Here is a 17,942-nt window from a genome sequence, read left to right on the forward strand (position 1 = left end):
CCTGACACAAGGCGAAAATACTATCTACACTGTTTGGGAGTGATTTCTGTATCAAGCTGGACACATTGCTTTCAATTGAAAAGTTTGTTCTTCGTACTTTATAACTAAGCTCGTAGAGCGAACTATGTTATGTACATAAAGAATTGTCGTACTCTGCTCAGGCCATCCTAAACTGTAGATGCGTTGTTTCTCCAACGCCTGTCAAGTGAACATAAAGTGTCTAGTGCTGGTTGGAGAAATTTAGCACAGCATCACTTGCCCATTGTGGTTAGCTAATGCAGTGAATATGGGGGGCCTCCTTCAGAATTCGTCATTGGAAGGTAGATTTGTGTCCAAAAAAGAGCCGTTAACCTCCAGGGTCCTGCATTCCAAAAACAATCAAATAAGCCACCAAAAGTTGACTCCCGCCCAAGATATTAAAGTTACGTGATTTTTTAGTGAAACCGTTGGTAATCAATAAGCAAACTTTTGTGACAGACACATAGACATTTGTTAGGTTTCAAAGCCATCTGCATTCGCAGCTCATAATATTGAGTCCTTATTCATCATATATCATGATTTCTTCAGTATTCTCCATTGACGGACTAGATGCTGGGTTGATTACTTGTGATGCTTTTCATCAGCTGTTTGAGACCCTCTCATCTGACTGCACCCATTCACCTGCAGATGATCAAAAACCTGTTCTAAGAAAACAACAAACTCATCACATTTTCGGTACTGGGCTGAGGGTGCGTGCATTTTGAAGCAATTTTGAGCGTGATCACTATCCATTTTAAAATACTAAACACAGTCTGACCCGAGAGATACAGCAGCCGCTATACGGAAGAGGTCTCCCTTTACACGCATGGCTCTTTAGCACTGCACATTGGTAATTGTCCTTCACTGCAGGGCAATTTGTAACCGGGCCGTAACACCACTGAGAAATCTCCTCATACCAGCTTCTGCTGGATCTAGTCGGCTCACCGTGCCAAGTGAATAAAGCACCCAGGAAATAGGGTTTGACTAAAATGAGCATGCATCATACAAGTGTGTCGAATCCTCAAACCGTTGCACATAATATTGATGCTATTTATTGGCTTCACTGTGTTGTTAAATGGCAAGATAAGGTAATGTCAATTGGCCTCCGTAACAGACGTGAAGATAACGTAACAGTGTCGTAGACTCCTTGCCAGCAGAAGCTCTTGTAAGGCTTCCAAACACCTCGGTGAAAGGACATTCGTTTCCAACATCGGTATCAGGAGGTGTGTGAGAACTCGCCCTCCACTGGCTGCCAATATTTCATTGCTACCACAAAAAAACAGCATATTTGAATCTGCCATCTTCTTCTGCACTAGTTCATCCGCTGTGCAAAAAAACAAACAAAAAAACAGCATATTTGAAGATGACTAACAATCATGACCAAAACTACCATTCTAAACAATACTGTTCAAACTTAAATGTTTAAATTAATTAACTTTTTAAAAATACTCTAGATAATTAATAAACATAACTGCATTTATTTGATAAAAAATGCAGTTAAAACAGTAACATTGTGAAATAATATTACAATTTAAAATAACTTTTCTATTTAAATATACTTTAGATGATGATTATTTATATTTATATAAATTATAATATAATAATTTTTTTTCTATTTAATATATCAATATCTTAGAATATATATTTTTAAAATGTAATTTATTCCTGTGTTGGCAAAGCTGAATTTTCAGCAGTCATTATTCCAATCTTCCAATATCCTTATTTGGGGCTCAAGAAACATTTCTTTCTAATATCATCATCAATGTTCAAAACAGTGCTGTGCTTTGCGAATATTGAGGGGTTGTCGAATTTTTTTGTATCAAACACGACACCTTTTTTTTTTTTTTTTTTTTTTTTTTTTTTTTTTTTTTTTGGTTTCTTTGATGAGATAGAAAGTAGCTAAAAAAAAAAAAAAAAAAAAAATGATTTGAAATAGAAATAATTTGCAACATTATAAATGTCTTTACAGTCACTTTTGAGCAATATAATGTATCACTGCTGAATAATAATATTAATTTACTTTTTTTTTTTTACTTACCAATCCCAAACTTTTGAACAGTCATGCAAATAAACATGACAACAATAAAAACATTTTTGTTCATAAAAATTATTTTATTAATTTTATATTTTTTTTTATCTTTTAAACATGACAATAATAGTAATAGACTTACCAACTTTGAACAAATGGTCCCAAACAGCCACAAAATGCTTCCAAAAAGGCATGTAGGAATGTTAGGGCCAGAGAGATTTGGGGAACAGGATCACAATGGGAGAAAGACGGAACATTTCCCCAACAGAGAAGATAAACTCTGTTGTTTCTTCAGGAACCACTTCATTAAGACACCCCATACGAGTTTCAAACCACACTGAGCTATATTCCTAATGAAGGAAATACTAAAAAAAAAAAAACAACCTTATATATATATATATATATATATATATATATATAATATATTATATATATAAATATATATATTCTATAGTATATATATATATGTATAATATTATATTTAGGTATATATGATATGAGTGTCGTTTTTATATAGTTGTACACACACATTATCGTGCACAGCACACTACACTATATAGTAATATATAATATATTATATATAGATATTATATAGATATATTATATATATATATATATATATCTATATATATGTTGTGTGGTGGTGGGTGGGTGTGTGGTGTGTGTGTGTGTGCACGATAATAAAAACTACACCTAAAATCAAATTTACACAGGAACATAGTAATACAATAATATAAGTACACACTTTTATCTTTAAGGCTTTATATATTAGAGAATAATTGCTTTCCACATATTTTTTATGACCCTGATCTATTTGAAAGGTAGACTAGTTGAAATAAAGTTAACTGCATATGACTAGAAGCTATGAACTTGTCAAGGCCAATGCTCTTTATAGGATGGCCTCTGTTATCTAATGCATGTGTGTGTGGCACTGACCCTTTGTACTCACCTGATTCATTAAAACTGCTATTATGTATGCCTGGGAATGACTCTATGGCATAATTCAATATCTTGACCTTGAAATTACTCAATATGTTATAGCCTACCTTCAAAGGCAAACTTGTACAGTTCTCCTGCCACATCATACACCATAAGGTCATTGCCTTTTGTTGTCCTAAGCTTTGCCACCTTCTCAATAAAGTCGCTAACCACACCATTAATGGCACTGGTGTAGGAGGACACATGTTTGGGCTTCAGCATGCGAGGATCGGCAGCGCGAAGTGCTTCTAAGGCGCCTGCCAACTCTATACATCTCTCCCATTCTGAAATGGGACAATAAATAACATTATAACATTAAAAAAAATTCTACAATCAAAACTAAAAACATATACATAACATTGCTCTCATGGTCAACAGTTTCAATTGGCAATTTTAAAAAACACTCTGGAACAGTTTTATCCTAGGCAGTTCCTCTGAAAAATTAGCTCTAATCCCCGGCCGTACGACCACCTATGCCGTCTTCCCCCAAACACTGGTCACAACAGTGTGCCTCAGCTGTCATGCTCATGAGTATTTCAATGCAAGTCATTGTTCATACGATGACTTGAAAACACTGAATGAGTAACAGGCCTACCAATTCAAGAGTTTTTTCATGGCTTGAATGGTTTGGAGGACAGGAGTGCAATGTTCAGTCATGTTTTCATGGTTCCTTCAACGCTATGCCATAGAGCGATGCAGCCCCTCATACAGACTAACTTCCCAAAAGGGAGAGCAATCCCAATACAAGCGTTAGAGATTTGTCATCTGTCTGCATAACAGTGGCTGTCAGCTGATAATTTAGCTTAAAAAAATCACAATAAAAACACTATGTCCGAACATGCTCTCGGTCCACAGTGTTCTATGGTACAGTATATCGTAGTTCAACTGCAATTTCATTGTTCACATACTGAAATGGTAAGAGGATCCACTTAGCAAGACACCCCAACGAATCCAACACCACAACACAGAGCCCATACAAGCATAAATAAAATTTACCGCAAATTGGCATGGGTCCATGTAAGCTCCTCCTTCTGGAGGTAGAAAGTTTGGGGTCAGAAAGATTTAATATAGGTTTTTAGGTTTACTGTTCAATGGACACAATAATGTGCCTTCAGTCATGTTTTCATTTTGTACATCACTCACTTTCTAAGTGTTCTAAGTGAGCCTAAGAGATGAACAGAGAGAGAGAGCAAAACATACAGACACACCCACAGGGCCATAAAGCTAAGCAATCAATTACAAGCTTCTAGTTACTCAATGCATGTTCAGACGTGCACTACATTTGTGGCTTCATAACATCTGCACGTTTTTATGTATACTTTTACAGCAGCTGACAGCACAATATGAGTGCAATAAATGCATTTAAATAACAGAGGAATGCTTCGCCAATAATACTGGGGTCTCCAGTGCTACTTACTCTGTGAGGGGTCCATAAGCATGATTCCGCAGTTTTCGGTAGCCTCTCCAGTGGGGCATGTCAGTACGGATGGGATGGCGACCCTCTTGCCGTAGAACCTGTTCTATGAGGTCTGCATTGGCAACATTAACAACAACCAGTGGTCCATATTTGGACTTCCAAAGGGGGCCATAGATTTTGCTGTGCTCTATCTGCATTAATTACACATTTTACTGGTTGTCCGAGTGCAGAATACCGATGTCAGGCATTTTATTCCTCCGTAGTCCTGCTTGCATAAAAATAACCCAGTTCTCAGAGTTGATTTGAAAATCATGTCTAATCTCGCAGTCCACAGCACAGTCTGTACAATAGCCCTGTTAGAGCAGTCAGTGTGCTTCCTTGTAATGGCAGTCTGTACCAAGAGCGACTCTTAACTCCTCTGCAAATGAACTTGAGTCAACTCGCTTGTTATCGAGGGTAACTGATCCTGTTGAGATTCCGTGAAAGTCGCCGGTGTTACTACCACTAACAAACATTTACCATTGTTTCTGCAAAAAAACTGTTACTACTATAAAATCATCATAATCAACAATTTAAGCATGCAGTCTTGCGGCGTATTACAGTAATTTCAAGCGATTGTACACTACCGATCCAAAAAAGTCTCTAATGCTCATCAAGGCGGCATTTATTTGACGTCTTCAGTGTCACGTGATCCTTCTGAGATCGTTCTAATATGCAGATTTGGAATAGAATGTTCAAAAGAATAGTATTTGTTTGAAATAGGAATATATTGTGCAACAATATTATGTAAAAGACTTATTATAATAAAGACTTATTATGATCTAGATGTTTTCAAACTGCATTTAAGCTTCATCTATTGAATTCACCGTGGTCAAACTAGATATTTTACTCTGTTATTGTTTTATTTTTTTTTTTCATGTGTTGAAGGCATTGGCCTTTTTTGGTGTTGCTACAGAAATACCTTTTAAAATAAGTTAAATTATCTGAAATGTGGAAAGATTTTACCTGGTTTTTATAACTCTTTTTATAAGCATCTAACAGTGTTTTGGAAAAGAAAGCTATGAAAATCTTATAAAACATATTTTAAAGTATCCATGGCCATATGGAACACTAATAACTGCCATTTTTAGGCATTTTGCTATGACAACTTTATGTAATGGTGTTAAAAATGAACAACTTCATGTCTCCATGCATTGCACAATAGAGATACTGTTACAGGGAAGTACACACACACAAACACAAACAAAATTAAAAAAAGAATTTGCATACACCCTTGCTCAGGGCCATAATAAGAAGACTATTTTAACATCTTCGCTCCAGAAACAACCCAATGCTTGTCAAACAGTCTCTTGATTCTTCACAGAAAAGATGCATGTCTTTTAAACCACTGCATAATGTTCAAAAAGATTTACTGTATGTTGAAACCCTCAATATAATTAGAGCAATGATTCCTATCTCACAAATATTCAATCAGACTTGAAAAAGTTAATTATGCCATAACTCGAAGCTCAGTTAACATACTTTGCAGCTCAGATGCTGCTATATAATGATGTGCTGCTATACTGAGACAATAAAATGATCAACAAATAAACATCACAAAACAAATCTTTATTAGTCTACACGCAATTTTAATGATTTACCTCCCACAGAACTACATTTAACCACATCAGTCAACCCTGCTATAATAATGGCACGTCATATTTTGCAATTATTGCTCAAGAAGGGCTGGCTAAGGACATCCTTTAAGAGTTAAGAGTGTTGCTTTTGGGCCTTCCAGAGGCGTACAGTAAGACATACACAACACAGAGACTTCAACCTCTAAATAGAGATCATATTTTAGGGAACCCAAGCAGGAATAAAAAAAAAAAAATTGGGTCTACTTCAATGTAAGAGAATGGGATGGATAGTCAAAATACACCTTATATACAAGGCACAGTTTGTTATTAACAAATGTCTCTGAATCAGCAAAAGAGACAAATTCAAGTATTGCAGGTCGGTTGATGTGTAAATATCTGAGATTGAGCTTGGCATCTTAATGCACTGGTGCTCCTTAAGACTCCTTATAAAATGCTGCTAAATCATTTGTGCTTGAGTATGTTAAGCCTCAGAAAATATAGAGAAGAAAAGACGACCATGTGATCTTTCTAAACAGATTTTTCACAAACAGATATAATTCTATAACCTCTGGAAAAGTAACTATAGGACATTCCTATAAAAGTAACATCTATGCAGTAGTATTCTCAACAAAATAAATACTTTTTCTTCATTTACTCATACAGCAAACCCCCCAGCTACTGTATGTGTCCATTGGCACAGCTTGTGCTGATGCAAGTATTACTAAGAAACTGGGGGAAAGAAAAAAATTCATAACTGAGAAGTTGACAGGGATTTGGATTCAGGTATCACAAAGTTTTAACTAGTAAATGTACTTCCTGAGCACCTGACCCTCTTTCAGCATCAGGTGTCCCACACATCTTTACGGTTAGTCGTCGTCACTTTCACTGCCAGACTCACTCAACTGGAGATCATTTTCTGAAATAAATCGAAACATTAGCATATTAGACACACAAAACAGAGTAACAGACCATCCGAGATCACCCAGAAGCCCTGAAACTCACTCAGTGTGTTTATGAAATGCTCGCTGCTTTCCTCCACACGGCTTTGAGAGGTGCTCTGAGGGGGAGCTGGGGCCACATTGTGCGGGGGGCGATCCTCATCCTCTGAGTCACTGCTGCTGGAGCTGTCCCCGCTACTGGAGGAGGAGGAACTGTGGGAATCTGAGGAGCTGTCTCCACTGCTCATCTGATCCATGACACGCGCCTCAGCCATCAGCTCTACACAAACACATAAAACAAGAAGGACTGCCGAAAGAGTTCCAGTACACTACTGTTCAAGGGGTATGGGACAGGAGGATTTTAATGTTTTTAATAGAAGTCTCTTATGCTCACAAAGGCTGCATTTATTTGATCAATACAGTAAAAAGTGTAGTATTATGATATATTATTACAATTTTAAATAACTGTTAAATGATTAAAAAATTGGTAACACTTTATTTTACGGTGTCCTTGTTACACTTTACATGTACTTACTATTATAATAACAATGAATTATGCATAATTACAAGCAAGTAACCCTAAGCCAAACTGCAATCTTAATCATATAGCAAGTATATGTAGTTAATTAATATTACTCAGTACTGTTATACTGATTACACAAGGACACCTTAAAATAAAGTAGTGTAACCAAAAAATTATAACTTAAAATGCAATTTATTGCTGGGATGGCAAAGCTGAATTATCAGCAGTCATTACTGCAGTCTTCAGTGTCACATGATCCTTCAGAAATCATTCTAATATGCTGATTTGGTGCTCAATTATTAAAAAAAATAAGTGTGCTGCTTAATATTTTTGTGGAATAATATTTTTCATGATTCTTTTATGAATGAATTAAAAGTCTTTACTGTCATTTTTGATCAATTTAATATGTTCTTGCAAAATAAAAGTATTCATTTAAAAAACAAAAAACAATTTCTAAACATGTTTTTGGATTATGGCTCTCTAATCAAGCTGGTGTCTTACTGATTATACAGACTGAACTGATTAAAACCCTGATTTCTGTGTTTCCAGATACTGTCAAGACATACTACCTCGCTCAATATCATCCATGGGAGATGATGGAGACATTTTCTCCTTGGGAGGAGAGCTCTTGGTGCTGGCTGGAGGCTTGTTTCCACTGCCGGTCTTCATCTGCTGACTCAGCCTGCTGGTTTGTTGCTCCAGCCGTGACTGAATCTTACTGCTTCCCTCAGCCCTGTAAGGAAATGGAAATATGACTATTTGTTTACTTAAATGCTTTAACGGAGTATAAAATGAAATAAATGATAAATCCATATGATTGGGAACACAAAAGCATTATACCTGGTCTTCTTGACTGCAATGTTGCTGCTGAGTTTCTCCAGACGATACTCTCCTGTGTCATGGTTAACGATGAGAACACATTCTTTCATATAAGGCCTTTTGGAACCTTTAAATACGGTAACAGGTGTCGTGGATCCCTGTAAAGATCGATGGGAAAGAAGATTCAGCTTAATCATCAGTTACTGTACATACAATATTCCTTTTTTTTTTTTTTTTGTGGAACTAAGGTTACTGAACCTACCTCTAAGTTCGGTAGTGTGACTGTAACTTGCTCTCCTTTGCCCACTTCCAGCTCCCCCTCACATGCTGTGTCTATGGAGGCTGGTTTGAAATCATCTATCACCAGGAAGAAAACATTCATATTCATGATAACCATGTGTGCCATTGCTGACATCAGAAGTAGTGTAGTGCCAATGTAGAACCTACAGAGGGCGCGTGTTTCCTATTGTAATGGAAACTCAATCATTTCTCATGAATTAAATGTTCTCCAAGAATTCATTTTAAACAACAGCTTCTCAGAGGATAGAAAATGGTGTTCGTTTGGGTAGGATTACATTATAAGCACAAAGACAAATGTTTTTTTTATTATTCCCAAATAACATTAAAAAGCCGAGTTAGCCAGCGGTGATGGCATACAGCAAAAACTACTGGGCATGCGCACATCAATACAGCGTAATTTTTCTCACATTGTACAACAATTACTATTTTTGCATAATTGTGAGGGGTAGGTTTAGTGTTGGGGTAGGTGTAGACGTTAATAAAACACGATCTAATAGGTAGAAAATTATATTTATTGTTAGCTCCCGGTTTTTGCTGTATCCCTTCTAACGTTAGCCACAACCGCAAGGGGGAAAGCACATAGCTGCCTAATCATATGCCTGTGCACATTGTTCGAAAACAACTTATGGTTTCAGTATCAGCGTAAAAAAAACAGGCCCTTTTTTCAAAATATAATTTATTTTTATGTGTTTATATAAATATGCCAATATAGAGATAATGTAAAAGATGACACTTACATCGTACCGTGTGGAATGCACTTTTAGGTTGTTTCTCAAAGGTTTCGCCTAGTTTGAGGACGTGTTCTTGATTGTCAAAGTTTGAATATGCTGTTCCATTCATTCTAATCACAATTTTGCAATCATATGTTACCAGTTTTGAACTTTCTGCTTGGTTCGATACCAACTACGGCAGAAATAGACACCTCACTTCTGGAGTATGGACCCGGTGCTTGCGCTTACTATGCTGTGATTGGCTGTGTTTGTGGACTTTGCCACGCCTCATTGAAGCACTCCTTTACTGTAATTGGCTAAGAACACTGTCAGTCAACGCTGACGCAACGTCAGACGGAAGTGTCCATTTTTTAACCCCAACCCATGGGCGCCCTCTAGTACTCGCTAAGAAATTTGACTTTTTTTTTAATGACAACAGAAATCCTAGTCGCTTTCAGTAGCACTAGCAGCAACACAAAAAAATAATATTAAAAAGTATAACATACTGAACCGTAGTTTAAATCCAAAAATATATATTTTAAGGTATGTTCAAAGCTGGTAATTTCATAAGAACCTATAATAAATTAATGATGACTTTAATAATAAATTAATAATTATTTTCCATTAAACAAATTATAATTCCATATCAGCAGAATAGTCTTCCCTTTGACTAGAGTAACACAAAAGTGCAATTTTTATGTCATTTACGTACTTTGAAAAAACAGCGTACTTGGATTTCCATTCACACAGACAGACAGAATGTGGGGTCGTAGCTCGCCGCTTCATTCACGAACAACGTGTGTCGCGCGCCTAACCGGCAGAGTCGTGTGTGGATAAAACCGTCACGCCGTCATCTCTAGGAAACGAGTGACTCGCGCGGAATGTAAGTATGAGCGTCTACCAAACTGTCATTGGTCCTGTATCTAGATTTCAATGAGTCGGTTGTGAATGTGATTCACTCCGTTTAGTTCATTAACAGCGCGGGCTCAATGAATGGACGGTCGGGGTTTCATTTATTATTTCTGAGCGAGGTTTCCCATCCTGCAAGCGTCCTTCAGTTTACTCCGCCTCTGTGAGTCTAAGCTTCGGATTTAATTTCACAGGAGGATACCCTAATTAAAGCAACATCTTTACTGTTGGATGTCATTCATCAGCAGTGCAGGAGTGACCGAAGTGCAGGATCTCCGAATGCTAAATTCATATCTATGAATATGATATTCATAGATCAGTCAATAGAGACTGAGATGAGGGCAGCAGACGCATGTGATTGGTGGGAATAAGCAGGTTGCTGGGTGACTATGTTCACTCTTAAGACCCATTATGAGGTGAAGATGACTGGAAATCTGCCATTATTTGTCCATTACAGATGGAGACCAGCTGCCATTCTTAGATTAGAGGTTCTGCATTTGATCCCAGCGACCGGTATAATCCTTTATATATATATATATATATATATATATATAGTATATATATATATATATATATATATATATATATTGAAAATGGACATTATACCTGTAAATGCACAACATATTCTTTTAACTTTATATAGCTGAATTCTAGAGATTAAGACCACATTGGAAATCTTTTTATCAGGTAATCATAACATTGATCTTGCAAACGTTTTACAGCACTTTAGAAGTCATGTGAGCTCAAGAAAATCATAACTCATGATGAAAGAAAACTGTATTAGAAAAAAGTGGCACTGGCAGGTGTTACACATAGACATAATGGAGTCAGAAAAGGTGGATAGAGGATGATTGTTCTCCATTAAATGATTGGCTGAGATCAGGACTCCTGTTCACACAGACTGCATTATCTTAATGGTCATCAGGGGAGGCATTATACGATTGCTGTTCTTTCCTCAGTTGCTTACTGGACAAATAAAGTTGCAGTTAAATTTAATGAGAGCTGACAGTTGTTCTCGGTCAGAAAGTTTTGCCTCAAACTTTTGCTGTTTAGTAGTGATACAACAATTTTTTTTTTCAGAAACACACACACACACACACACACACACACACACACACAAAGTTTTTGGCCATAACCTAAAAATTCATTTTTTAATTATTTATTTATTTGTATATATTTTTGCTACAGACCTTGCTACAATTTAGCAAGGTTAAAAAGATGGTTTGGTCGTGTGCATTATGCATCGTGGCATTAAAAATAAATTCAACTTCTCCAAATGAAGGTAGTGAGATAAATAAGATCTAAAGTGAAATGAAAGCTAGTTTGCCTTATTTCAGTGTTGTGTAGACTACTATACATCAAAATTGTATTTAGCTATAGATTAGATGAACTAAAAACACATTAAATGACCTTGACGTGCATCGTGGTCACTAGCTGAAAACATGACAGGAGAGCTGCAAGGACAGATGAGCTCAGAACTGCTCAGTATGAGTCACTCAGAGCACATTTGCATATCTCCTTTAGATTACATGTAGTATGTCACCTACTTTAAATGTGTTTTATTTAAACAAACTCTTAATGTTCCATAACTGGACTTAGCTAAGATGCAAATGATGTCATATAGCAACTGTTTGTTTTGCCTAGTGAAGTGTGAATGTTCTTTGGAAGGTCTACCACAAGAACAACATCATATCAGTCTGGCCTTGCCCATGATACAAGGCATGTCACATTTATCTTGAGAGAGAATAATCTGAAATGTTACTAAAACAGTTTCACAACTAGAATAACACATGACATTATCATATTATGATGTGGATTTTAGAATGATTAAATGACCACAGCATGATGATGACTAAAGCATCATGATAATGAGATATGTGTGTGTGTGTGTGTGTGTGTGTGTGTGTGTGTGTGTGTGTGTGTGTGTGTGTGTGTGTGTATATATATATATATATATATATATATATATATATATATATATATATATATATATATATATATATATATGCAGCAACATTTGATACAGCTCTTGTTCAGCCCATATAGCTCTGATATAACACATCTCATGTGCGGCTCTATGATGAATGTCCTCCCTGCTGTGTTTGTATTGTTTTGTTCTTAAATATAGTCTCGGTCACCTTGTCAGTAGGAAGGACCAATATGTGTTGGGTGGTTACAGATGTTTTATTTGATTTTGAAAATTGGCTTGTTGTAATTCAAGGATTTTTTTTTTAAATGACCTTGAGGTAAAATTAAGTGGAAATGTGCACAATGTCAGAAAGGTGGTAATAGGCTTTATTCACTGTTTAGTGTTTTCTAAAATGCATTATCTTATTTAGGTGTCAACCGCTGTGTGTAGAATATGTTAGTTTCTATAAAATGATAACATGAGCACTTAACGTTCAAAGGCCTCCTGCTTTTACTGTACTGTACTGATGCATAGCTTAAAGTTGTGATGTAACGGAAGTAGTGACAGGTCAGTTTCTTCCATATTGAAAAAGAAAAAAACGTAGGATGGGGACTTGGTACTATTCATCAGTTGTTACATTCAGAAATGAAGACAGATGAGTTTAATCTTGCAGTGTCAGGGTTTAAGAGGACTAAATGATTGGAGAAGTACTGCATACATTATATAAGAGAATTCAGTTCACTGTAAGATCCAGATATGATTTTATATTTAAAAAATCCAAGGTCAATTTAAAAAAATGAATTAAACAAACATTGATGAATTGTTCACAATATAATCAGTAATATGCATTTAGAAAATCGATAAGGTGAATTTTCATTTAATGCTGAATTTTCATTCATGGCCTTTTTGTTTTGACTACACCAAGCCAGCAAATAAATCTCATGATATTCAGTTATGAGTGAACATATGAGAGGCCAAATGTGGCATATTCCCCTTCTGTAGTACAATAGGAGCCATTATCATTTGAACATTTTCATACATAAAATCTAATGTTGTTTGTGACTTCTAGCCTGAAAACATGACATACTTTATATTTTAAGTAGGTATTGTAGTTCAGCTGAATCAGCAGATCTGTGGAATCATGCTCCTTGATAAAAAACAGTTTGTTTCCAAAGCAAAAGGCATGACTGAAATAATCATGTTCTCCATTTCTAGCCAGAAAAACAAATTTAGGAAACAGCAGGGGCCCGGATTAAATGAACAGTTTTCATTTATATACTTCTTTGTGTCTAAAATACAGTATAATGAAGTCAATCCCACTCCCCATAGCTTTAACAGTATCTACAATAGAACCTTTCATATTCTGTATCATGTAGCACTGAAGAGTTTACTGTATCAGCGGAGGGATCAATACAGTACACTTCATTTAGACATGCTGTGCTTTCTTTTTTTGCTCCTTGTGTTACATTATCACTATCACCTGGATGTTCTGAATGACTGGAGGACAGTTTTTCATAGTTGTTTTGATGAACTAAAGGCCATCAAGAGGTTAGTGATTCATTCAGTGTGCAGCTTAATATTCTGTCTACATCAAGGCTGGTGGAAAAAACTCAATTTTCAGAGATGAAATGGCCACATTGTCGGTCACAAAATCATCCCTAGCTGTTACTGGGGCTCATCTGCATAGCGTTCAGCATCAAATGCATTGAATATTCTGCATCACAATAGTACCGTGCTTGATGTATGCTGAAAGGGCTTGTGACCCCTTTTGTTGTGTAAATACTGATGCCAATCAGGAGTTTAGCTCTTCCTCCTGTTTTACATAAAGTTGACTTAGAATCAGCACTCTATTCATTCAATTAAATCGATTAATAAGTACCATTCTGACCAAATATGGGCCATTTCCTGATACCACTCACTTCCTGAGGTTGGTTGAAACAATTTATAAAAGGCAATTGTAAACACATGATTATAAGACATTACATTGCTATTGAAGAACTTGACTCTCTTACCCCAAGCAAGGCAGATGGCAATCATATACCGCCAATTAAAAAGACTTAACATAAAATCGAAATAAATATTAATATTAAAAAAAATTGTTCTGTGCAAACAAGATACTTTTGTCGAGGTAACGACATCCTTATGTCAGGCCTCGAGATGCTATGTTGAGGTAATGACATCCATTTCCATGAGTTTAATGTGTAAACATACCTGCGTGACCATAGCAACCCGGGGTTATCAGAGATGGATTCATTAATATTTTATTTTAAATTAAGAAATTATTATATTTTACCATGTCACTTCCCTGGGCACCGTAATAAACAACATTGCAAATGAGTTTACCACATTGTACACAGCCGTGGAGGACAAGCAACCATATATTAGGAGGGAAAGCACTGTTCATGCTGTGCAAAATTAATGTGAGCACTGAGCAGTGATGTTTTGTATGGACTGCATACAGGGATATTGTGTGCAGACCATGCAGTTTTTCAAGCATAAAAGGCTAATTGTAATTGATTGTGAATAGGCTATAAACTCACAATTTAAAAATATTTAATATGGTAAATGACATTCAGTGGAATGTGCAGATTACTTTTTATTTTTTATTTTTTGGTACTCTGTGGTTATTGTGCATCATTTAAATTATGAGGCCTCATCAAACTTGTTAAAAATGAAAGTTCTTTGAGGGCTTGTTCAGACCTCCTAACCCTGAGTATGTGAAGCTAATGTAAGGTTACAAAGTTGTGTTTTGAAGGGAAACATTGTATGGCATGATCTTGTGGGCAAATATGAATTTAAAGGGATAGTTCACCCAAAAATGAATTCAATGTCATTAATTAGTCACCTTCATGTCATTCCAAACCCGCAAGACCTTTGTTCATCTTCGGAATACAAATTTAGATATTTTGATGAAATCCAAGGGTTTTCCGACCCTCTATAGACAGCAAGGACACTACCACAGTCAAGCCCCAGAAACATAGTAAGGACATCGATAAAATAGTCCATGTGACATCAGTGGTTCAACCGTAATGTTATAAAGCTACGCGGATACTTTTTGTGTGCAAAGAAAACAAAAATAACTTTTTTCAATACTTTCTTAAGGCTTCTTCTTCATTGTTGAATAAAGTCATTATTTTTGTTTTACGGTTTAGTGACTAGGGTTGCAAAGGGGTGAAAAGTTTCTGGTACATTTCCAGAAACTTTCCAAAAATCCCTGGAAGATTCCAAAATAAATCCTGGAAAGTTTCCAAATTTCTGGAATGTTTCTGGAAATTTCCACGTTTTGCAACCCTATTTATGACTGATGTCACATGGACTATTTTAATATCTTTAATACCTTTCTAGGCCTTGAACATGTCAGTTGTGTTGCTGTCTATGAAGGGTCAGAAAACTCTCAGATTTCATCAAAAATATTCTAATTTGTGTTCTGAAGATAAACAAAGGTCTTACAGGTTTGGAACGACATGAGGATGAGTAATTACTGACAGAATTTTCATTTTTGGGTGAACCATACCTTTTATTATTTTTTTTCTTCTCATTGTGTAGGGCACTTAATAAGAGACCCGTTAACCAACAGAGAGACCCATCATTCAGAACCTGCCTGTAAGAATGTGGGTTGGTTATGGTTATACAACCACTGACATGCCTTTAGACTGTCTGGCCCATTAATGGACTAATCAAACTTTCCGTTCACACACAGCACCCAAATGTCATTGGTACGTAGCAGCTTCATTGAATAGAGCAGTTGAGTCAATACTTTGTAGTCTCACTGACATTGTCCCATGCACTAATGACAATACATTCCTGCTGTACACGTCTGCAGTCCCCAGTCGTGGCTCGTCTGAGGAATGTGGGACAGTTCCCATGCCGTTTCCCATGCTCAGAGTAGCACAGGAAGTGATGCCAGCACCAGACACCACTTCAGTACGGCACATTAAACATATGCATCTATATGAGCATGTGCCGCACACTGACCCACATCTGACACATTATATATACATATCCCATTCAGTTTCTTTGCTCAGCTTATAGAGTTGATAGAGATGCTCACATGCACCATCAGTATGTGTGTCAGTGTGTTAAACCCAGCTGCCCTCTCCCTGTATTTGTGTCAGCGTGTATTGTGAGCCCTTTTCTCAGGGTACAATCGATTGTCTCTCATCCGTCCACCAATATTGTCTCCCATAATGGTGCCAAATATAGAATGAGGAGCCCTAGAGCTAAACTAATACATTTTTATGTCATCCTATGCAAATATTCAGTTCATTTAGGCCTAGTTTAGGGACGCCACTAAATAGCATTATGTGTCAGTGCATTTTTAGTGAATTAATTGTGGTTTTTAATTATCACAATAAAAGGATAATAAATAGCTACAGTTTGGTAGGTTTGATCTACTGCTTCATCAGTGAATTCGTATTTTACTTGGTTTTGAATCATAATGCAGCATAATTTTGCAGTAACGACCCCTTATATATTAACAGCTGTTTGCTTAGTTTGATAGTTTGTAAAAGCCGTTTCAGCTTTTTTTGTCTTGCAGCCATTTGTGCGTCAGAGTACCAAATATAGTCCCACTGCTGCTGAAATAAAGAATCTCATAATGGAGAGGCAAATCTTGTCTGAAAGAGAATGGTGTTTATTTATTAATTATTATTATTATTTTTTTTGGTCTTGTGTGAAAGGCAGTCTGAGCTTCAGTGATCACTGTGTGGAGCTGGGTATATGAATTATTGATGCTTGGTAGAGCCCTCATAAATTAGGAATGGCGAGTCTTTGGGAAGAGTGACGGCCGCTGCTCTGTGGCCGCTCTGTATCTTGAGTGTCATGGCCACCAGCTTGAGACTCTCTCTCTCTAAGCCCTGAGGCCCATCAGTCACTTTAATGCTTCCCTTCTCCCAGACACAGCAACAACCACTGTGTGTATTCACGATCTGGATCCATTTTGTGCATTTGTCAGTTTAAAAATGCTTATTTCACTGTGCTCTGAATTGATGTTTCTTCAACTGAAGGCACTTTTGTGTTCAATGGGTCGATTTGTATTAAAACTGTGTGGTCACATTAAAACTTTGAACCTGGGTAGGTCATGGGAAAGTTTTTTTATATATATAGACACACTAATACCATTCATTCTTGCAGTCGGTAATTCTTTTAAAATAAATAAATAAATCTTTTTGTTTTTAACAAAAGATTTATATTTCTAATAAATTCTACTTCATATAATGTCCAACTCAATTGACTTGCTAAAGCTAATCTAGTGTTTAGTATATACAGTAGTGCATATTATATTTTATATAGATTTTTTGTTGTTTTACTCTTGTTTCAGACCAAGAATTCCATCATATTAAGAATTCCATCATCAATTATTACGTATGTTTAATATATAATATAATATATTACTTTTGAACAGAATATTTTCTATAATTTTTTGGAATTTTGGAATTTTCTATAATTTTATAAATGCATATAAAGCTAGTTTTGTATATAATGCTAGATTAGCTTTCACAAGACAGAGGAGTCGGACAGTTTATTCCAAAAATGTTATGAATATAATCTCCATTATCATTTCCACTGTAGAATATTATTAAACACGAAACTAAATTTGAATGGTGGTAGAAATAATGCCGTCGTGAAATACTCATGATACTTCAGAAAAAATGAAGAGAGTGTGAAAAGTGTGTGTTAAGTGACTTTATTTTCTAAATGTCTACAGGTCCAGAATTCTCCTAGTTGAAGAAACACTCAAATATTAATACTAAAATTCATGGTTTTTAGATGGTAC

General features: G+C 36.1%; 2 protein-coding genes across 3 annotated transcripts in view; one reads left to right on the top strand and one right to left on the bottom strand.

The window, feature by feature from the left end:
* Positions 1-6,029: 6,029 nt before the first annotated feature.
* LOC109097104 (ELL-associated factor 2-like) lies at positions 6,030-9,606 on the bottom strand. Its single transcript, XM_042731288.1, has 6 exons — positions 9,376-9,606; positions 8,601-8,695; positions 8,360-8,496; positions 8,089-8,252; positions 7,061-7,276; positions 6,030-6,974 (listed from the first exon to the last, which is right to left on the bottom strand). Exons 1-6 carry the CDS (start codon positions 9,476-9,478, stop codon positions 6,925-6,927), a joined length of 765 nt encoding a protein of 254 aa, XP_042587222.1. The 5' UTR covers positions 9,479-9,606; the 3' UTR covers positions 6,030-6,924.
* Positions 9,607-10,036: 430 nt separating this feature from the next.
* Positions 10,037-17,942, top strand: part of LOC109096772 — a 39,276-nt gene continuing 31,370 nt past the window's right edge. For both annotated transcript variants that reach the window (XM_042731289.1, XM_042731292.1), the window contains exon 1: positions 10,037-10,231. The gene's annotated coding sequence lies outside the window, so the exon portion shown is untranslated. The remainder of the gene's footprint in view (positions 10,232-17,942) is intronic.

This window comes from Cyprinus carpio, chromosome B9 (assembly GCF_018340385.1).
Source record: "Cyprinus carpio isolate SPL01 chromosome B9, ASM1834038v1, whole genome shotgun sequence".
Taxonomy (NCBI): Eukaryota; Metazoa; Chordata; class Actinopteri; order Cypriniformes; family Cyprinidae; genus Cyprinus; species Cyprinus carpio.